This window comes from Coloeus monedula, assembly GCF_965178545.1.
Source record: "Coloeus monedula genome assembly, chromosome: 6".
Classification (NCBI taxonomy): Eukaryota; Metazoa; Chordata; class Aves; order Passeriformes; family Corvidae; genus Coloeus; species Coloeus monedula.
The window spans coordinates 1,119,635-1,141,153 of NC_138786.1; the positions used below are offsets into that span (position 1 = coordinate 1,119,635).

At 66.0% G+C, this 21,519-nt stretch overlaps 1 protein-coding gene across 1 annotated transcript; it reads left to right on the forward strand.

The window, feature by feature from the left end:
- Positions 1-3,690: 3,690 nt before the first annotated feature.
- SYT7 (synaptotagmin 7) lies at positions 3,691-19,542 on the forward strand (the record flags this gene model as incomplete). Its single annotated transcript, XM_082284373.1, has 13 exons — positions 3,691-3,838; positions 5,704-5,807; positions 7,630-7,709; positions 8,936-9,067; positions 9,624-9,839; positions 12,126-12,494; positions 14,170-14,295; positions 16,555-16,690; positions 17,093-17,363; positions 17,692-17,861; positions 18,234-18,348; positions 18,429-18,628; positions 19,438-19,542. 13 exons carry the CDS (start codon positions 3,691-3,693, stop codon positions 19,540-19,542), a joined length of 2,172 nt encoding a protein of 723 aa, XP_082140499.1.
- Between the last annotated feature and the right edge of the window lie 1,977 nt (positions 19,543-21,519).

The following is a 21,519-nucleotide window of genomic DNA, read 5'->3' on the forward strand; positions in this document are numbered from 1 at the left end:
GGCACTGCCCGGGGGGGATCAGGGAGCTGGGGAAGCAAGCAGGGGGCTCGTGGAGCTGGGCTGGGCTGCACGGAGCCTGCCCGCCCTTGTTCCCTGGGAGCCGCTGGCTCCCTGCCTTGCCTCTCTCCCGCTGTCACCCGAAGGGCTCGGGAATGATGGAGAGCCCTGGGGCGAGAGGCTAAGTGGCGACGGCGCGAGAGCTGGCAGTGCCACTCGGGATGAGAGCCCAGCCCGCTCCTCCGTGCCCGCTGCCGGAGCCAGGAGAGGATTCTGCGCCAAGGGAAGGGGGGCTGGGGTGACTCCAGGGTGGGGAGCGATGCCCAAGGGCTCATTTTGGAGCAGGGATGACGCGGAGCACCAGCCTGGCCGGGGGATGAGCGGCGTCCTCTCGGGAGCAGCGCCTTGGATTGGGGATGGGGATGGATGCAAACCGCGGGAGCAGAGGGGGCTCCGGAGTTCTGGGCGCTCCTCGGGAAGAGAGACGCGGTGGGGACCACGAGGCAGAGAAACCACACGGCTCTCCGGAAATCCTCGGCCAAAAATAGCCCGGCACCGGGGAAGGAGCGCCTTCCCTTGCCAAATTCTCCCTCCATCCCCAGCTGCTGCTTGCCGCGGCCACGGAGCGGGGACGGGTGGCATCAGGGCTGGAGGGACACAGGAGGGACACATCCCTGCGCGGCAGCTGGTGGGGATAGGGGATGTTTGGGAACATCCAGGCGGGGCTGTGCGGTGTTTGGGGACGCTGTCCACCTCCCCCAGCCCCCCGTGGTGGGTTGGTGGGCTCCACCACCCGAAGCCCCCCAGGACCGGCAGCTCTGTGTGGGGGAGGCAGAGCCGGCCGCACTGACAGCTCCGGGGGATGGACAGATGGCTGGGTGGAGAGGCAGATGTGTACGAGGGATGGATGGATGGATGGATGGATGGATGGATGGATGGATGGATGGATGGATGGATGGATGGATGGATGGAGAGATGGAGAGATTGATGGATGTGTTGGAGAGGAGGACGCACAGATAGACAGACAGATGGAGAGCAGACGCCCGTTCTCGCCCGAAGCACGCCTGGGGCGCTGAGCTGTGGCACCACTCCTCTCCCCCGAGGCTCATCCCAGGATCCTGCCGGGCAGCGAGATGGCCGTGGCGCTTCCAGTGATCTCTCACGTCTACAAAACCCCTGGCAGCACGTGGGCAGGTGGCACCGCCGGACCCAGCTGGCCCAGCCCTCCAGCTCTTCCACGTGACACGCCAAGCATTCCCAAAATGCCCACTGGGTTGCTACCAGGGATGGCAGCAAAGCCTCGTCCCCCTCCGTGCGCATCCCTTCTCCCTCTCCCTGTGCCAAGGGCTTGGATTCCACATTCCTGCTGTGCCTGCCGGGGTCCTGCCCCGCTCCCCCCTGCCCCACGCCCGCGATCCTGCACAGGAGCGAAAGCTGCAAATTCACAGCTTTTCAGCTGCATCCTAAAAATAAGAGGTTTGGGAAATATCAAGCAAATGAGTGGGAGGATGAGAAGAGGAGGAATTAATGGCCTGGTGCCAGGCAGGCAGCATCTGGGAAGCCCCGGCGTGAGAATGTGGCCACCTCGCTGGGTGCCGCGTGGCCCTCCACCCCGGCAGCACGAGGGGCTGCTCCGACGCCACATCCCTGCCCTATCCCTTCCCATCCTGCATCCCTTCCCTGCCACCGCCATCCCTGTCCAGGCTCACCGTCACACCCCGCCCCAGCTCTGCGGCTCACGACGACGGCACACGGCGGAGCGTTGGGGGGGTGCGCTGCTCGCTTGGCACCTTCTCCCGCTGCCCTTTTCCCGGGAATGCACGCGTTTCCGCTGCCGGTTTGGCAGCCTGGCACATGGAGCTGTTTCTCCATGTGGAGCTGTGGATGTCGGCTTTGATCACCACTTCCAGGGAGCTCAGCAGGAGCTTGGCCTGGGGGGGGCTCCCCACAACTTTGATTTTCCCCCCCAGGGTACTTGGCATCCGTGGATCTCGCCGCTGGAACAGGGTGAGTGGGAGGATGCTCCAGGAGATGGGGCTGCGATGCTGAGCAGCTGCCAGGGAGACGCCGTGTCCACAAAAGCTGGGAATTTCAGGGTCTGGATCCAAAAATATGGCCCTGACAGCCTGGATGGGGCCATCCACACTGGGACACCTGCAGAGAGGTTGGTTCCAGCCAGGGTGCCACAGGTGTGTGGAGGCTTGTTCTGAGGCCTTTGCTCATCCAGAGCCACTGGCAGTCCATGGAGATTCCAGCCTCTCCATCCTGTGCAGGAGCTGTCACTTGGGAGAGGAGCTGGAGCCACCCCTGGATGCCCCTCGCAGGGGCTTTGCCCTCCCAGCGTTGCTCCAGGGCTGTGTGCTTTGGCTGGAGGTGGTGGCAGAGCTGCCAGATGGGTCTGAATCCTGGGATGGGCACAGGAAAACAGGGAACTGGGGGAAACAGGTGGAGCTGCCCTGGAGCCTGAGGGTCTTGCTGTGCTGGGCTCAAGCAAGGCCTGTCCTGGAGCTGAGTGTGCACAGGGCCACCAGTGCCACAAAGCCACCAAGGTGTCCAAGGCCACTGGGAGGCACAGGGACACCAGGATGCTCAGGGACACTGGGTTGCCCAGGGCCACTGGGATGCTCAGGGCTACCAAGATGCCCAGGGTCACCAAGATGCCCAAGGCTACCAGGATGCCCAGGGCCACCAGGATGCACAGGGACACCGGGATGCCCAAGGCCACCAGGATGCACAGGGATGCTGGGATGTGCAGGATCACCGGGATGCCCAGGGCCACCAGGATGCTCAAAGCCACCGAGTGGATGACAGAGGCCACGGAGGAGTTGCTGGGAGCAGGCTGGGACACCTCCGGGTGTCCCTGGAATGGGCTGTGCCACGGCTCCCACATCCACCATTCCTGCACGCACCGGAGCTGAGCCGTGTGTCTGATCCATCAACATCAGCAGCTCTTCCCTCCTTCGGGGGCATCCTGCCGGATCTCCGGCTCTCACACCGCTGGAGAGGACTAATCCCTGCTGGATCTCTGCGCCTCTCCTTGTGCCGGGGTCAGGTTTGAAGTGTTTCCTCACATCCACAAAGGCCGGAGCTCGCTCGTGCTCCGGAGGCAGCTAATCCCGAGCCCGCGGGAGCGGCGGATAAAGGAGGACAGGCACGTGACAGCATCCCTGTCTCCCAAACATTCCTCGTCTCCCACTCCGAGGTGGGGACTGCGATGGGTGCGGGGATTCCCTGCTTGTCCCAGGTTTGCCACGGAGACCCTTCCCCTGAACCCAGAACTCTCTCCGCTGGCACAAGGACCCTCTCCCCTGCCATGGGGACCCTCTGCCTGCATCCAGAGCCCTCTCCCCCTGGAACAGGGACCCTCTTCCCTGGCTCCTGCTCACGCAGCACTGCACAAATCCCACGCTGGAGAGCTGCTGCGCTAAGGAGGCAGGTAATCCCCTCATCAATAACGGCCTGGAAAAGTGGAATTATATCCCGTCAAGTGGCATTGAATCCTGATGAAAGAGCAGCAGGGATGTTCCACCCCCTTCCCAGCCTCCGCAGCATCCCCTGCTCTGCCAGCACGTGGGACGGGATTGGGACCTCGATCCCTCCGAGGAGGGGCGGGGGGTCTCCGCCTGACGGCCCCCCCCTCACTGTGCCCTTGGGATGAGGCAGGAGCAGCGAAGGGCCGCTAGGATTTGGGACATGGCCGCAGGGCCCCCGGGGCCGCGGACCCTCAAGTCCCACCCAGCCGTCTCCACGCTCCCGCCTGGATCCGCGCTGGCAGCCGCGGAGATTTATGGAGAGCGGCGGGGAAGGAGGGCCAGCGGCGGCGTCAACAAGCGCCGCGTTTGCACCTTGTCACCCGCTCCCGGGACTGCGTCCCGGCGCCACGCAGCTCCCCGCGCCCCTCGTGGATCCAGCCGCCCCAGGACATCCCATCCCAACCGGCACAGGGACCCCACACCGCGCCCCAGGGTTGGGGACGCGCCAGGAGCTCCGAGCGGCTCCGAGTCTTTTAATTAACCGAGAGCTAATTGCCTGGAAAACGAGTCATTTAAGTCATGCTGAGGGCGGCGCAGCCTGGGGGCCGGAATCGCTCCCCCCGCCCAGGGGACACGGTGTGATCCCACCGGGAAGGGCCGGGCCCGCCCCGTGCACAGGGACACCCCCGGAGCCCCCCGGGCAGGATCCCGCTGGCGCGTCCGTCAGGATCGTGGGGTGACGCCAGGTTTGGGGCTGTGGTGGCACCTCGGCGCAGGGAATTTGGCTCCGGGAACCGGCACTCACTGATGTCCCTCTCTGGCCACCGCCACGGCCGTGGTGGCTTCCGCAGTGCCCACGCCTCCCCTCGCCTTCTCCTTTGATTCCCTCTCTCCAGATTAATTTGAGGATGAACTTGACCCCTGCGAGGACCGAGGGATCTGTTGGAACTCCGGGATAAGCCAGAGGGGTCACAGTGTTCCCAAGCTGGAGCAGGGAGCGCCAAGCGGGGGGGCAAGGAGGGCTCATCCCAATTCCCAGCCCGCCCAGTACGCCCAGGTGCCACTTGAACTGGTCGGGGTCCGACCCCAGGAGGGGTGCCCGGCGCTCTCCGGCCGTGCCGGCTGCTTCCCATTCCCCCGGCAGCTTATCCAGCCGGGGTTTATAAATGTTGGAAATTAAGGGCTGGTCCCAAATTCCCTCCTAGGCAACAGTTGCTATGTGAGTTTTATACACAGCTCCTCGTGATCCGGGAGCGATGGAGGAGCTGCCTTTGGATGGAGGGAGCGCGGGTGCTGCAGGGGGGACCGGTCCCCAAAACCACCCCCACCTCATCCCGCCCTCTTCTTCTCCTGAAGGAATTTTTTATAAATCTCCCCCTCACGGTCACCATCTCCTTTGCTCGTCTGCTTCCAGCGGGGACGTGGGAGCTGCGGGTGCCTCGGCACGTGCCGGGGGCGATTCCAGAGCCCTGATCCCCCCTCCCGGTCCACTCTGACTCAGCCCGGCCCCGGAGCCGCCGGGAAATTTCGTTACAATAACAAGGTCTGCGGGCGAATTAATTATTAACATCTATTGTTTAATATTTATACTGCAGCACCGCTCCCGGCGCTGCTCCGGCCTCGCCGCCTCCCGCCGCCAGCTGGGGCTCCCGCCATGGACAATCCCATCCCAGCGGGCACGGCGGGATGCGGAGCATCCACAGGGATCCTGCCTGGAGACAAGGCGGAGCCCGTTTGGGGCCCCACTGGGCCCCTCCGAGCCACCTTGGGTCCGCATTCTCATCCCACGGTGGTCATTCCGCATGCTTGGGAGCATGGGTGTGAGCGGAAGTGCTGGATGAGGCGGATGGGTCCTTCCCACACTTTTGGGGTCCCCAAGGTTGTCCCCACGGCCAGGCTGGGGAGGGGCAGGTCTGCATTGCCGTTTGGGATGAATCCGTGTGGGATTGGGTCACAAGGCAGCACCGCGGCCTTTGCCGGCCGTGCCAGCGCTCCCAGGGTGCGGGCGGGGATTAAAGCTCCATCCTGAGCTCCCGGGAAGCGCTCGGGGCCGGATTCCTCCCAGGACAGGCTCCTCTGGAGCCCGGAAGCCACGGAGGTGGCCACCGTGACACGACAGGGTCGGAGCCTGTTGGACCGCCTTCCCTGCGTTTTCCCTCCCTGTACCCCCACGCACGCCGGGAACACCCCGGGATTTAGGTCTGACCCCCCCTCTGTGCTCTGCTCCCCCCAGGGACCCCCTCCCGCGACGTCCTCCTGGTCTCAGCCATCATCACCGTCAGCCTTAGCGTCACCATCGTCCTCTGCGGGATCTGCCAGTGGTGCCAGCGGAAAATGGTGAGTGGCCGGCTCCCCTCCCGCCTTCCCGGAATCCCGGCGTGCCCGCCGTGCCGCCGGGCAGGGGGCAATTCCCACTTCCAGGGCAGCAGCCAGGCGGAGGCAGCTCCCCGGAGCCGCCGGCTGCAGCTTTTATTTGGGCTTTTCCGGATGTGCTAATGAAATGTTTGGGCGAAACTGTTTGTGTGGCACAAAGGGAAGTTTCCAAATATATGGATATATACTGGTGACGAGCCGGAACGAGCTGGCCCCTGTCCTGCTGGGCACGCTCCTGCCTGGAAAAGCCCCGCGGGAAGGCGGCCAGCCCGTCCCTGGCAGCGCCGGGTGCCGTGAGCCATCCCTGCCGCCCGCTGCGCATCCCTCGTTCCCTCCCCGCTTCCCACCGGGGACTTGGGACAGCGCTCCCTCCCGCCCCGCATCCTCCCTCCTCCTCCTCCTCCTTCTGCTCCTCCTCTCCCGGCAGCAGGACGTGCTCGGCCACGTTTCCTTCGCCATCGGAATCGAATCTGGGTCAAGTGCTGCGATGGCAGCGGCGCTTCCCGCGAGGGAGATGCCCACCCCGAGCCGTGGGAAGGCAGCATTCCCTTGGGAATGGGAGAGGGGGTCCGCAAGGCGATGAGGCAGCGGGAGGGCAGTGAGTGGGAAGGGCCCTTCCAGGTGCCACCCAGGGGATGGGGAGAGAGGGAAAAGCCCTGGAAAGGAGGAGGCTGGAGCTGGCAGAGGAACAAACAAGTGTAAATTGGCCGGGAAGGCGCATCCCAACCGGCCCTCGACAGCGCCCGGAGCTGGAGCGGCTGCGTGGGAATGACGGCCAAGCCCGGCGGGCCGGCTCCGGGCCGTGCCCCCGCGGCCACCGCTGCCCTGTCCTCACGAGCCCCGAGCCTCTGCAGCCGGGGGACATGGATGAGCTCAGGGCTGGGGGATGATTCCCTCCGGGATGGCCCGTGAGCATCCAGGGACGTCCAGGTGCTCCCCTACAGCTCCTGGCAGCATTAGCCCTTGGGCATCCAAGAATAGCCAACATCCCTGCAGTTCCTGGCAGGATTAGCCAGTGTGAATCCAAGGAGATCCAGGTGTTCCCCTGCAGCTCCTGGCAGGATTAGCCCATGGCTGCCCAAGGACACTGTGCTGAGGGTCCAGGTGCCCCAGCAAGCCAAGGAGGTGGCTCCATGTGGATCTGAAGAGGCTGGGAAGAAGGAGAAAGGAGAAGTATTCCCATTCCATGGGCAGGCTGGATGCAGGCCCGGCTCCTGAGATCCAGGAGCAGCGTGATGGAAGTTTTCCACCCCACCCTGCTCCGGCAGCTGCTCCCATCCCACCTCATCTGCCCAGCACCTGCTTGGAGCATCTCTGGCTCCCAACTGTTGGATAATTGGCATTAATTGGCTCCTGCCCACCCTGGCTCGGAGCCGCGCTCGGAACCTGCCGGAGTGCCCTGATTACCAGCCCCAGTTAGGAGCCAGCTCCAGCTTCATTATCCTATGGCAGCACTTCCCTGGCGCTGGGAAAGGTGAACTCAATTAATTCAGGCCCAATTAGGCCTAAAATTATCCGCTCCTTCCCAGTGAGGCCATGGAATGGGATGCTGGCGGCGGTGGCCGTGCTGTCCTTGGGGTGACGCAGGGCATGAGCCCCCAAGGACCAAGGGATGGAGCCTTTGGGAATTTTGCTGCCTGGGTGGGTGGGATGGAGCCTGGAGACCGTAAGGGAAAGGGCAAAATCCAGGTCAAACCCTCCAGGTGGTAGCAGCTCCCATCCCCCACTGGGATACTCCGGGGGTCCTCTGCCACTCCCTGACCCCCCTCTCCTCTCTTTTCCACAGGGAAAGCGTTACAAGACTTCCCTGGAGACTGTGGGAACTCCAGATTCCAGCCGCGGCCGCAGCGAAAAGAAAACCATCAAGTAGGTGCCAGGATGGGGGGGGAGAGGAAGGACAGAGGTGGCCGTGCCTTCTCCCAGTGGGAGAGGGGCTCCGGGAGACTGGGAGAGCTGGTGGGTGTCTCCAGCATCCCTGTGTATCCCACTGAGCCGTGGGCACGACGGAGTCACGGGAACCTCGGCGTGGGTGTCCTCAGGGATGCTCCAGGCCTGGGCGTGCGGATTCCGAGCCCTGCTCCGCGGGGCTGGAATGACTCTGCATCCCACGAGCATTCCATGGAGGAAGGAGAGCAGAGCTGGCGTGTCCCACGGCACTGCGTAGGGAGCGAAGGAGAGGTTGGAAGCTGGGGGGGCTCTCCTGGGCATCCCAGATCCAGCGCTGCCCCTCCGCAGGCCTCCAGGGAGGAGGGAACTGGACCAGGAGGGAAATAGCTCCTGCCTGGAATAAGCCTATGGAAAACCTCCTCCCACGGCTGGCCCGGGGTGTTATTGGGGTGCAGGGGTACCTCGAGCACCTGGCCGGCTGCTCCCAGCCAACCGAGATGAGCTGGAAATGGAGCAGGAGGCGCATCCTGCCCAATGCCATGGCACAGGCGGCTTTCCCAAACTCCGGTACCTTCCATACCACCGAGATCAGCCCGGAGCTCAGGTGGGCGTTGGGGGCTTTTCCAGTCTCTCAGGTGCCAGCAGGGAGCTGCTGGGTCCCCCAGCCCCTGGTGGCTTCCCAGAGCCAGGAGGTCCGGGTTCCGTGCTGGCAGCAGGCCGGTTCCACGGGAAGGGATCCGCAAGGGAAGGGATCCGCAAGGGAAGGGATCCGGAATGGTCTCCAACACGCAGCAGTGTCATGGTTAACCAAGCGCTTCCAGGACCCGGCTGCTGAGCAGGCGAGGACACACGGACAAGCGTGCCGAGGGCGCACGGACACGCGTTTGGGAATGCTGTGCCGGCACCGCGCTCGCTGCCACCTCCCTAGCCCCCCCACATCCTTCTCTCCTTCCCAGCCGGCCGAGCCACCCGCTCCAGTCTCTCCACAGCTCTTCCCATCCCTCCATCCACCCATCCTTCTGTCCGTGTCCGTGTGTGTGTGGTGTGTGTGTGTGTCGGTGTCCGAGGGGTGGGCTCCCTGTCTCTCTCCGCAGGATCCTGGCGCTCCGGGGGCGGAGGGCTGCTTTTCCTTCCCTCTCGCAGGAATTCAGCTTCTCTCTCTTGTATTTCCCTTTTCTTTCTCCCCCGGAATCCGGCCGCTGTAGCGATCTAGACAGAGACTTTTGGAATAACAATGACAACACAGTGCAGCAGAAATGGAGCTCCTACCCTCCCAAGGAGTTTATCCTAAACATTTCTCCTTACGCTCCGTACGGTGATCCGCGCCTTTCCCTCAAGTGAGTCTCTCCTTACCGGGTTTGCTCCGCGTAGTGAGTATATGGGCAGCACCCACTCGCCTTCCTCCTCCTCCTCTTCCTCCTCCTCCCCCTCCTCCTCCTCCTGCTCCCGGGCTCCCCGCACGCCACCCCATGGGCCGTCCCATGGAGACGAGCAACCCCTCCTTCCCGCATTCCCGGGGCCGGCCGGGATCTCCCTCCAGGACGGGGTTGCGCGTTGGGGGCACCCCCTCGGCGCGGGGACGGGTCCCCCCGGGGCTGGGCTGCCGGCGAGCGGGACCCCCCTTCCCGACCCCTCTCCCTCCTCCGCCCTCTCTCTTGGATGTTCTGCCGAGGCCCCCGCGCACCCCGCGGCCAGGACCCCTTTTTTTTGCAGTGCTGATGTCTCTCTTTCTCTCTCTGTCTGTCTGTCCGTCTCTTGTCCGTCTGCCCCCTCCGGCTCTGTCGCCCTCCCCTCATTCCCCGACGGCTCCCCACGTTTTCCACGTCCGTCCGTGTGTCCGTCCGGCTCCCTTCGTGTCTGTCTTGGGGGGGTCCGGCCGCCGGCCCGGCCCAGTGGCTCTCTGTTATCAGGGGCCAAGCTGACGGCGTCGGCCGCCGCCGGGCTGTCCGGGGACCGCGACGGCCGGCCCGGGGACAAGCAGCGGCTCGGCGAGGATGGAATGAGGAGCAGCGTGTCCGCCCACAGCGAGCCCGGAGCGGGAAAGGCGGCACGGGGCCGCTGGCACACGGTGCAGAGCCACTTGGCCGCAGGGAAGCTCAGCCTGTCCAAGTGAGTGAGCACGGCACGGTCCGGCACGGCACGGCCACCGACACGGCCGGCGGGCCCGGGCGCCCGCTCCCCGCTGCGGATGCGCTTGGATGGGGGCCACCGACAGGTCCCCGGGGCCACCGACAGGTCCCCAGGACCACCGTGCCGAGGGAGAGGAGGCGTTTCCCGTTCTCCCAGCGGTGTTTTGGCTCAGGGGCAGCAGAGGAGGCAGCCGGGCAGGAGCAGCGCCTTTGGGTGCCGTCCCCGGCGTACTTCCAGCGCTGAGGGTGCCTCTGCCCAATCCCGGGGGGAAGCGGCTCAGCATTCCCAGCTCGGCTTCTCAGGGCAGGCAGCGCTACCTCGGTGGTGTCCCGAGGGCAGGAGGTGCTGTCCCAGGCTCCCATCCCTCAGGGACAATCAGGGACAGTGTGCGGCATCTCCCCTCCGTGCGCTCCCCTGACCCCCGGCACAGCCACCGGACCCGGCGCCGGCACCTGATGCCGAGAAAATTTGGGGAAAGTCCGGGATTGATCAGATTTAGGGAAAACCCGAGCTCTGGCAGGCTCTGCAGGGCTCCAGGCCGGGGTGGGGGTCTCGGCGAGACCTTTCACTGCCGGCAGCGCAGTGGCTCTGCCGGGGGAGTGACGGGGCTGTGCCGGCTGTGGGCTCCGTCCGGCGTTCCCGGTCTCTGCTCCGGTTCTTCGCGCTGGGATGTGGCAGCCGGGGGGTCCCGGGAGAGCTGAGTGACACCGCCCATTCGGCGTGAGGCTGCTGCGCTCCAGCTGGGCACTGGGAAGCAGGAGGGAGCGGCGAGGAAAAGCGGGGGCTTTCAGCCGTCCCTAGACTTGGTGGAGAAACAAATCCCGCTGGGAATCCGGACAGGCTGGCGCAGGCGGCGAGGGCAGGGTTAAGGGGATGTGGCGGAGCATCCTGTTTTCCAGCACCCCTCTGGCGCAGCGCCGCCGGGAGTGGGGGTGTGCCGGGGGTCCAGGCCGAGGGTCTGGCTGTGCCGGTGCCAGGGGATCCATCCGGGCACGGGCAGGGCGCGGTGCCGCCTGGCACGGCGCTGGAGGAGCCCGCGCCTCCAGCTGGCGCGGGGCCGACAGGAGCCAGATTTAGTTTCCTGTGACTGAGAGGTTGTAAATTGAACTAATTTGGGATTCGATAGGAAAACGAAAGGAGGCCGGCGGCGGCGCCGGGGGGGAGGCGGCAGCGTCCGGGCAGTGCCTTCGGCCCCGGCCGTGGGGCTCCGTCCATCCCAGCTCTCCGCTCCTCTCCACTCCCTTCCCTCCTCTCTCTCTTTCTCCCACCTTCCGCTCTTTCTTCACCTCTTTTTTTCTGTTTGTGTTTTGGAGCTGTTTATCCCTCCCCGCTCCCTCTCTGTCCCCGCTGCTGGCATTGCACGATGGAGCAGCTTCGCAGCGCCGGGGCCGGGACAGGGTCGGTGGCTGCTGCTCAAGGCCGCTCCTCGGTGCCAGGCGGGACCGAGGGGGACTTTCCTCCCCTGATCTCGCGGCCACGAGCTTTGCCAGGCTGCCGTGGGCAATCCTGCGCGGCTGCATGGGCTGTGCCACGCATGTGCTGCATGGCCAGCGCCGGCCAGCGCCGCTTCTTTGGGGCATCCCGCCTGCTCCCCCCGCTCCGCCGCCCACACGAAGCCCGTCCGCCCCGGGCCGGGCTGCTCCGCTCTCCGTGTCCCACCAGAGCTGCGTCCGTATCCCCCAATCCCACGATCTCCCACCCCGGTGGGAGCCTGGCTTGGCCCTGGGGACGCCTCGCTGGAATGCCACCACCACGGGGGTTCGGCCCCCGCCGCGGCGCTGCGGGATTCCCCCCCTCCCGCAGCCTCCCGCACCGAGGGGACGGGACGCCGAGCCCCCGCGGCGCCGCTGCTGGGCGCTGGGCTGGACTGGGAGGGACTGGGACGCTGCGATGGGCTGGCTGGCAGCACGTGAGCGGGCGCCACGGGATTTGCCTCCACGCAGCAGCCTAATTATCCCGCAGAGCAGGTCGGCCGGCGTGCTGGGAAGGCGCCGGCGGAGCGGCGGCCGCGGGAGCGGGTGGGCATCCGGCCCTGGCGAGCCCCCCGGGAGGCAGGATGGTGGCGGCCCGAGCCCCCCGTGCCGCCGGCAGGGCCGAGCCGCGGGCGAGAGGCGGAGGATCCGGGCGCTGCCCCCGCTGGCTCCCGCCGGAGCGCTCCCTGCGCTGGGGCATCTTCTCTCTAACTCTCTTCTTTTCCTTCCTCCAATTTTGCCCCTTCACCTTCTTCTCCTTTCTCTCCTCTCCTCTGCCCTTCCTCTCCCTAAGTTTCGAGGACTCCACCCTGTCCACAGCCACTACCCTTGAGTATATCCCCACCTCAGCAGGCGATCCCAAATTCCAGAGGCCCCGCACCCTCGTGCGCCAGCAAAGTCTGCAGCAGCCCCTGAGCCAGCACCAGCGCGCCAACCACAGCCAGCCCACCACCAGCCAGAGCCTGGGCCACCTCCAGGCCCACAGCGGCTCCTCCGCCGCCGCCGCCAACTCCCGGGGCTCCCGCGGCGGCCCGGCGCGCCAGGGCACCGCCGCCGGCTCCAAGACACGGATGGCCGGGGGCCGGAGCCGCTCCAACCCCGGCAGCTGGGACCACGTGGTGGGGCAAATCCGCAACCGCGGCTTGGACATGAAGTCCTTCCTGTAAGTGTGCGTTCGCCATCGCTGCCCTCTGCATCCTCCTCTCCATCCCCCTCCATTCCTCTCTCCATCCCTTCCCCTCCTTCGCTCTCTCTGCTCCATCCCCCTCTCCTCTGCTCCATCCCTCTGCTCCATCCTGCTCTCTATCCCTCTCTCCATTTCTCTCTCCTCTGCTCCTCTGCTCTCTCCAACCCTCTCTCCTCTGCTCCTTTGCTTGCCCCAGCGCGGCCACTCATCTGTCACCCCCTCGGGGACACGCTGCCCACGGCCTGCGGGAAGATCCATGTCCCCTCCGGCTCACAGGGGGCTCAGGGCAGGGGCTCATGCACTTCCCCAATGTGCTTTGCCATGTCCCTGGCCATCCTCTTCCATCCCCAGGGATGGGACAGCCCATGGGACAGCCACCTGCGAGGTCCCCAGGGAGTGACATTGTCCCAAGTTGTCAGGGTGGGGGTGGCAGAGTCCCCCGTGCCGGGGTGACCGTGAGCTGGGCCCCGATAATAATTCCCAGCCGGAGGAGCCGTGAGATCTTTAATCCGCCTTAACCCCATCTCCTCCATCGGCGCTGGATTTCCAGCATCAAACCCCGGGGACTAATCCGAGTCCCGTGTTGTCGCAGCATCTCAGCACATGACATTGTCCCTGCTCTGCAGAGCTGGGCCCCCCGGCTCCATCCTCCCTTGGATTCTCCAGCTCCTCCCCGGCCGCTGTTGCCCCCCGGCACCCTGGAAGAAGGGATGCTGAGGTCCCAGCTTTGCTTTCCGCAGGCTGGCGGCGCTTGGAGGGGGACGCAGGGCTGACCCTGCCCTTCCATGAGTTGACACAGCACTTCCTGCATCAGGATTAGATGAAAGACACAAAATTGGGTGCCCATCCCGCTCCTTCCCGCTCTGGAGAGAGGGTTGGACCTTCCTCCAGGCACCCTGGGGCGCGCTGCCCGCGATCCCCTCTCCGCTCTGCCCTCTCCCACCGAGGGGTTCCTCCCAGCTCCATTTCCCGGCTTCCCGACGTGGAGCTGCGGCTCACCAGCCACCCCGAGGGTCACTTTCTCCCTGTTTACCCAGCGCCCAGTGCTGGTTTCAGCCTGGCTTGGCGGAGGGGGAGCAGCCGCAGAGCCCAGACGTGCCGAGTCAGCGCCGCTTCCCAGCGGAGCAGCCGCTGTCATTTCCCACCGCCTCTTTCCCGATCCATCGATTTTCCTTTCGCTCTTCACCCTGTTCACCCTCCCCGGCGCCGCGGCGTAAATGCGGTTATGGACCCGGGCGAGGACCTGGAGAGGGCAAAGATCCTTGGCCATGGCACCGTCAATCCCTTCCTCCACGGAACGATGCTGGCGCCTCTCTCCTGTCACACTCTCCCTCATTCCCAAGCCCCTCCAGGCATCTTTTCCCCCCGTTCGTCAGGATTTTGGCATCCTCCCTGCCCGGACCGCTGGAGGAGAGGGACAGCAGGGGTATCCACGCGTGCCGGGCTCCCCGGAGCCGGCGCCTTTCTCCCCACAGCCCTGCGCGCCCATCCCGGCCATCGCCACCTCGCAGGAGCCGGCGGGGAGAGCCGGGGTCCCCTCGCCGCCGGGGGTCCGCGGGACGCCGCCGGCTCCTGCCGGTTCCCTGCCTGACGCTGTGTTCTCCTCTCTCTTTCTCTCTCTCTCCCGCTGCCGGCGGGGCCGCCCGGGCAGGGAAGGCCGGATGGTGGTGTTATCCCTGGTTTTGGGACTCTCAGAGCAAGATGACTTTGCCAATATTCCCGACCTGCAACCCGCTGGGACGCAGCCGAACCAGGCGAACGCTCAGGGGGACAAGAGGTATGAGCGAGGACGAGGCCAGTCCCGCAGGAGGAGGAGACGAGGGCCCCACCCAGGGTGGAGGAGGAGGAGGAGGAGGAGGCTGGCCTCGTGGAGCGCGAAGGTTGGAGCGGCACAGGGTGGCCCAGCGGGACGTCTGAGCTCTCCCCGGCACCGGCACCCGCGGTTCTGCCTCCGGAGCAGCGGCACCGAGAGGACCCCCATCCCTTCCTCCTCCCTCCTTCCTCCCCCTCCTGCCCTTCCCGGCCCTGGCTGCATGCGGGAGGGGGCGGGGGGACGCGCTCAGGGACAGGGGGACACGGGGGGTACCCCCGAGTGACGCCGCATGGGCTGAGCCGCGTCCCATCCCGACACGCTGCTGCCACCTCCATTCCGGCGGGATGGGCAGCTCCCCCGGGCATCCGGGGACACCGCTGCGGTGGCAGGGGGACAGAGCGGGCGCCACCGGCCGGGGGGGAACGCCGTACCCCCCGTTCTCCTCCAGCACGGCACAGCCCCTCGCCTCCGGCTGCTCCCCGCATTCCCGCCGTGCCGCGGGCTCGGCAGCGCATCCAGCCCCGGCACCGGCGCCCGGCCGCGGCCACCGGCGCTGGCTGGCAGGGGCAGAGGGTCCGTGCGCCGCCGGGAGCGGGTGTTCATCCCCTCCGGAGCGGGGAGGAGGTGTGAAGCCGGCGGGCGCTGCCTCCCCGTGTGCTCGGCGTGCGGATGAACTGGCACCGTTCTCGCCCGCCGGCTATTTTTACCCTGCTCCGCTTGGTTTCGCTCCATCTTTTAGCACTTCCCTCCCCGGCGTCGCGCTGCGCAGCCGGTCCCCGCCGGGAGCACCGGCAGCCCGTGCCGGCCGCCGGCTGCCCCGTGCCGAGGGGACGGGGACGTGGGACACGGCGGGTGGGTGGCTGTGCCGCAAGACCCTGCTCCCCGCTCCCCGCTTGCCGCAGCTCCCTGCTCCGAAGCCCCATCCCAGCACACGCATGGCATTCCCCACCTCCATCCCTCCCGCTCCTCGTTCCCTGGGCTCCGCAGGACGCGGCAGGATCGGCCGGCGGAGGGGACGCGCTCCGGCAGCCTCGGCTCTCTCCCGCCCACCGACGCTGCCGACCACCCGCTCTTCTTCCTCAAAACATCTCCTCCATCCCTGTTTCGCAGCTTCTTCCTTCCAGCCTGTCCCCGGCGGCTCCAGCCCGGCGCCTCGGCGTGTCTCCTGTCCCGGCGACTCCGTCTGTCCGTCCATCCGCCCCGCTCCTCTCTCCCATTCCCTCCCGGCAGGCCGGCGCTGGACGACGCTGCTCCTCCTTTCTCTCTTGCTCTCTCCCGCTCTCTCTCCCGCTATCCGTGACCTCCGCCGGCATTCCCGGCTCCACCGGCGCCTCCTCGCTCAGCGGCCTCGCCGCCGGCTCCTCCGCCTTCATTTTCCCTGGTTTTAACCTCATTTTGCCTCCCCAGCTGCCTCGGCCTCTCCGGCCCTTCCCGAGTGCCATCCCGTGTGTGCGTGTGGGTGTCCCCATCGCCCCCCCCATGTCCCCTCCCCGTGTGTCTGCGTGTGCTTGGCGTGGTGGCGCGTGTCCGTGGCATGTTGTGGCTTCCCGTGTGTCCCTGCGCCTCTCGGCCCCTCTGGTGGTTTGTCACCGTGTCCCAGCTCGGGCAGGAGCCGTGGCGGGGGGGGTGGGAGCATCCCGGGCTGCCTGTCCCCTCCGCCACGTGCCTGTGTCCCGTTGTCCCCGTGCCTCGTGGCAGCGTGGCCTCGGCGCGTTCCCGCCCGTCTCCATCGCTGCTCTGTCCGTCTGCCTCCCGCCGCTCCCGGCTGCCCACCCTGCCCGGCACCGTGCCCAGGAGCCACCGTGTGTGGGGACAGCCAGGACAGTGATCCCAGGGGTGTCTCAGCCGCAGGAAAGGGGGACACGGGGCAGCGAGCCCACGTGAAGCACCCGTGGGTGGCCGGCGCCCACCGGGATAAGGGGCTGTGGTGTGTGAGGAGCAGCCGGAGCCGTGGGTGCTGTGGGGACCGGGCTGTCCCTGCCATCGCCGTGGGACGTGGCCAGGGGGACCTGCTGCCGTGCCCTAAGGGTGCCAGGCCACCAGCTGGCTCCGGGACCAGGGCCGGGATGCTGGCGGGCTGCAGCCACCGCCTGTCCCGGCAGCGTCCCTCGGGCGCCGGCACAGCCCAGGCTCAGTATCCGCTGGGAGAGGGCGCCCGGGACGCCCCTCGCTGTCTCGCCCTCGGCTCCCGGCCCTTCTCCTCCAAGGCCTCTCTTCCCGCAGGTTGCCGGCCGGTGGGAAGGCTGGGAATGCGGCACCGGCGCCGGGGCAGCCGCCGCACGACGAGTCCGACCGCAAGACGGAGCCGCACTCCTCCGTCTCCGACCTGGTCAACTCCCTGACCAGCGAGATGCTCATGGTGGGTGGGTGGGGTGCGCCGGGTTTGGGGGTCTCCATGGCCGGCATCCCACCCTCCCGGCTCTTCCCTGCGCCATCCACGAGCGCGTCCCCGCCCGCTGTGCCAAGTCCCCGTCGGCCGAGCCGACGCGCCGCGGACGTGTCCCCCGGGCTGGCACGAGGGAGCGAGCGGTGCCGGACACGTGAGGGACGCGCTGTCAGGAGGAATTTGGCTAATTGGAGCTCCCGTTCCGCGGGACGAGTGGCGCCGAGCCAGGAGCCGTCGGAAGCGGTGGGGGCGGCAGGGAGCCGGGCAGAGGCTGATGTCCCCTGACAGCTGGCAGGGCTGGGGTCGGAGGGACTGCGGTCGGGCCCCCATCGGCCCCCGGCGCTGGGCTCACCCCCCTCTTCCCCCCTCCCGCAGCTCTCCCCGGGCTCCGAGGATGACGAGGGCCACGAAGGCATCAGCCGGGAGAACTTGGGCCGCATCCAGTTCAGCGTTGGCTACAACTTCCAGGAGTCCACCCTGACCGTGAAGATCATGAAGGCGCAGGAGCTGCCGGCCAAGGACTTCAGCGGCACCAGCGACCCCTTCGTCAAGATCTACCTGCTCCCTGACAAGAAGCACAAGCTGGAGACCAAGGTCAAGAGGAAGAACCTCAACCCGCACTGGAATGAGACCTTCCTCTTCGAAGGTATGGATTGGGATGGACTGGAGTGGGTCAGGGTGGGAGCGGAGCCTCCTGGGACGCTCCTAGGGACGTGGGTGATGCCATGGGTTGGCCGAGCCACCGAGGCCAGGTTGGATGTGCATCCCATAAAGGGGATGTGGGGGAAGGCTTGGAAGGCTTCATGCCCCCATGGGTGGGCGCAGATGTGGGAACTAACCTGGCAGCAGCTCCTCGTGCCGTGGGCTGCTCCCCATCCTCTGCCGGTTCCTGGGGTCTTGACACCAGGACAGGAAAGGTGGAGCAGTCCTGGAACTGCTCCTTATCTCCTCCGGCTTCTCCATCTCCGGCACAGGGTTCCCCTACGAGAAGGTGGTGCAGCGGGTGCTGTACCTCCAGGTCCTGGACTACGACCGCTTCAGCCGCAATGATCCCATCGGAGAGGTGTCCATCCCGCTCAACAAGGTGGACCTGACCCAGATGCAGACCTTCTGGAAGGATCTGAAGCCCTGCAGCGATGGCAGTGTAAGGCCCTGGACCCCTTCCCGCCCCCCTGGGGAGGGGAGGTGACCTCCAGTTCCAACAGGGACATTTTCTGCTTCAACGTCTGACGGAGATTTTTCTCTTCCCAAATTTTATATTAAGTAGCCCAAAGTCTCATTTTGGGTCAAACCAAAGTGTTTCAGGTAGACTTACAATTAATGTTTCCTCCTGCCTCCAGCAAGACCAGAAAATGTCCCACTGGGGGCGGCCCCGTTTCCTCCTGCCCTGATTTTCCGTGCTTTCCCAAACCCCACCCTTGGGCTGCTCCAGGTGGGGGTCCCATCCCAGCACCCCGCTCCCACCGAGGAGCTCTGGGGGGCGTGGGTGTCCTCAGGGAATGCGTGTGTCCTACAGGGAAGCCGTGGGGAGCTGCTGCTGTCGCTGTGCTACAACCCCTCGGCCAATTCCATCGTGGTGAACATCATCAAGGCACGGAACCTCAAAGCCATGGACATCGGGGGCACCTCAGGTACGGCTCCGGCTCCCCCCGGTCCCGGGCAGCATTCCCTGGCTCCCATCCGGGGCTGAGAGCGGCTCCTCTCCCGCCAGATCCCTACGTGAAGGTGTGGCTGATGTACAAGGACAAGCGGGTGGAGAAGAAGAAGACGGTGGTGATGAAGCGGTGCCTGAACCCCGTCTTCAACGAGTCCTTCGCTTTCGACATCCCCACGGAGCGGCTGCGCGAGACCACCATCGTCATCACCGTCATGGACAAGGACAGGCTGAGCCGCAATGACGTCATCGGCAAGGTGGGTGACACGCCCGAGGGACAGCCAGGTGGGAATCGGGGACAGCCAGGTGGGAATCGGGGACAGCCAGGCCCGGCGCTGCCGGCGCCTGCTGCCATCTCCAGTGCGGAGCGCGGTGGGGACCCCTCGTGCTGGGTGGCACGGCCACAGCGTGCCGGAGTTTCCCCAGAAAAGCAGGGATGGGGCATGGGGAGCCACACCCGGACGGATCCCACCCCCTGGGATTACTCCCGGGGACAGGAGCGGAGGAATTATCCATGAAATCGCCCAGCTCATCGTTAGCGCAGCGATGACAAACGCGCGCCGTAATCTCCGCCCTTGATCCCCGCACGCCGCGCTGGGATCAGGAAAACACAGCGGTTGGGATAAATCCATCCCATAAATCCCAGGATCAGCGCCGCGGGCTGCCGGGCAGGGCCGGAGGTGGCAGCGTCCGCGGTGTGGGCACAGCCAAGAGCCCGATTCCAGGGATGGACAGGCAGTGTCCGTGATATCCCGCTAAAACCCCGCCGTGGCCCGAGGCTCGCTAATCACTTCTGATCGCATAATTAGCGGCGAGCTCTGCTCCATCCCGGCTCTCCGGCGGTGATCCGCGGAGCCGGAGCGGTGGCACCGGCTCCCCGAGGTGGCAGCAGCAGCAGCAGCGAGTGCGGGCACACGCGCTTTTCCGCGGCGCCATATGGAAAATCGAGGGATAAAAATAACCCCCGGCTCCGCGCCCAGCCCGGAAAAGCGGGGCTGGAGCAGTTTGGGGGTGAAGGGACGGGGATGGAGCGGCCGCGGTGGCTCCAGGGGTGCCTTTCCCACAGATTTACCTGTCCTGGAAGAGCGGTCCCGGCGAGGTGAAGCACTGGAAGGACATGATCGCCCGCCCGCGGCAGGCGGTGGCACAGTGGCACCAGCTGAAGGCCTGAGCGCCGCCGGACCGCGGGCTCGGGGTCCCCCTTCCCAGCTCCCAGCCCCTTCCCGCGGCGCTCCCGGCCAGGGACCGGCGGGACAGCGGCCTGGCTCGCGGGGACCCTGCGGGAGGAGGGGAACGGAGCCCCCCGACCCCCCGGGCTCGCCTCTCCCTGGGGTGTGGGGGGCGCGGAGCCGCCCCCAACCCCGGCCGAGGAGGTGCCAGAAGCGATGTCCCCCCATCCCTATTCCCACCACCGGGCAGGACTTCTGCGAGTGCTTCCAGCCCCACTCCCGCAGCCCCCCGGCCCCTCCCCGGCCTCGCCCCCCCGCCCCCCATTTCAGGGGGTCAGGCTGCGGGTGCCAGAGGGACCCCCCGTCCCTCCCCTTTCAGCTCAATAAAACCTCTCGGAGCCGCCAGCGGAGCCACGGAGCCCCCCCTGCCCCGCCCCGTCCCCGCCGCCCCCCCCGAGTGTCCCGGGGCGGGCGGGGGACACCGAGGGGAGGGGACAGCCCCTTTCCCTGGGATCGGAAGCCATGACACAGTTCTTTATCCAAAGCGGGCCCCTTCGTGCACTGCCTTCAGCCGGGTTCGATGCTTTACCTCCGTCTTGGGGCTCGGCGGGCGCGGGGGGTCCCTAAGCCGCCCTGGGCACCCCCGGTCCTGCTCTCACTCCCACGCCGGGCAGGTGGGGGCCCCTCGGGGGGGATGCGGAGCCCCACAGGGTCCCCTTCCAGCCGGGCTGCTCCGGGAGCCCTGTGCCCACCACTGGGGATAAAGGGTGGAGCGAGCGCTGCTGTCCGCACCCACCGCGGGCAGGTGACATTCCCCGGGCTGGTGGCATTCCTTGGGACAGCCAGCCTGGCAGGATCAATGCCAGCAGCAGCAGCATCCCCACGGAGCCCCGGGATGCACATCCAGACCCCTTCCTGCTCCCTGGGACCCCCAAAACCAGGGACAGACCCACCTGGGAGCCCCACAGGGGGTGACAACGGGGTCGGTGGTGGCTCTCCGCGGCGGACGCCGGATCATCCTCAGTCTTCCTGCTCCCCCCGTGGCACCCTCGGTTCCCAGCAGCTCCCGCAGCCCCAGTTTAGACGATTTTGGACAATCTGGAGAGAAAGTCATACTACTGCTACTACAGTAATAACAACGCTTTTAGGGACATTTGTATTTTTGTCATATTCTCTCTTTTTTTAACATAAAAGAAGAGACTTACATGCCTGGGGAAGGGGTGGCAGGGCCAGGGCTGTGCCAAGCCGGGTGCCCCCCGCGGCCCCTCGGGCACCCCGCTTTTCCAGGCCGGATTCCCCGTCCGCGGTCGGGCTCCCCGGGGGTTTGTGTGTTCATTTTTAACTCTAGAGCTCGTAGCCGTGATCTTGTTCAGGTTCTCTCTTCTTCATGTGACGGTAACATCCAACTGGTGTGTAAAATACAGAAAAACAGGACAAAAAAAAAAAAAAAAACCAAAAAAAAAAAAACCAAAAAAAAGACCAAAAAAAAGACAAAAAAAATCCATGAAAAAGAAAAAGATCAAAAATCCAATAAAGAGCCCGGCCCGGCCCGGCTGAGGAGCGGCTGGAGCGGGGGGTGCCCGGCTGGCGATGCCAAGGATGGGGCGCGCGGGTCGGGGCGTCTCCTTTGCAGAATCCTATTTTTGGGGAGCGGGGCCCCTCGTTTTCTGGAGGCAGCCCCTGCTCTCAGTAATAAAGGACAGTCAGTAACTGCCAGCGTGAGTCGTCTCTGGGATCGGGGGAAGGCGGGGGTCGGATGCTGGGGTGGGAATGGGGGCACCACACCTGGGTGGGCATTGCCCCGACACTGAGCATCCCCCCTCCCAGCTCCAAGCATCTCTCCCAGCGTTATCCCTCCCAACCCTGAGTATCCACCCACTATTATCCCATCCAGCACTGAGTATTCCCCCAAAACTCTGGGATCCTGCCGGGATTGGGATCCCTGTGGTGGCTTCAGGGACAACAATGACTCCCCCTCC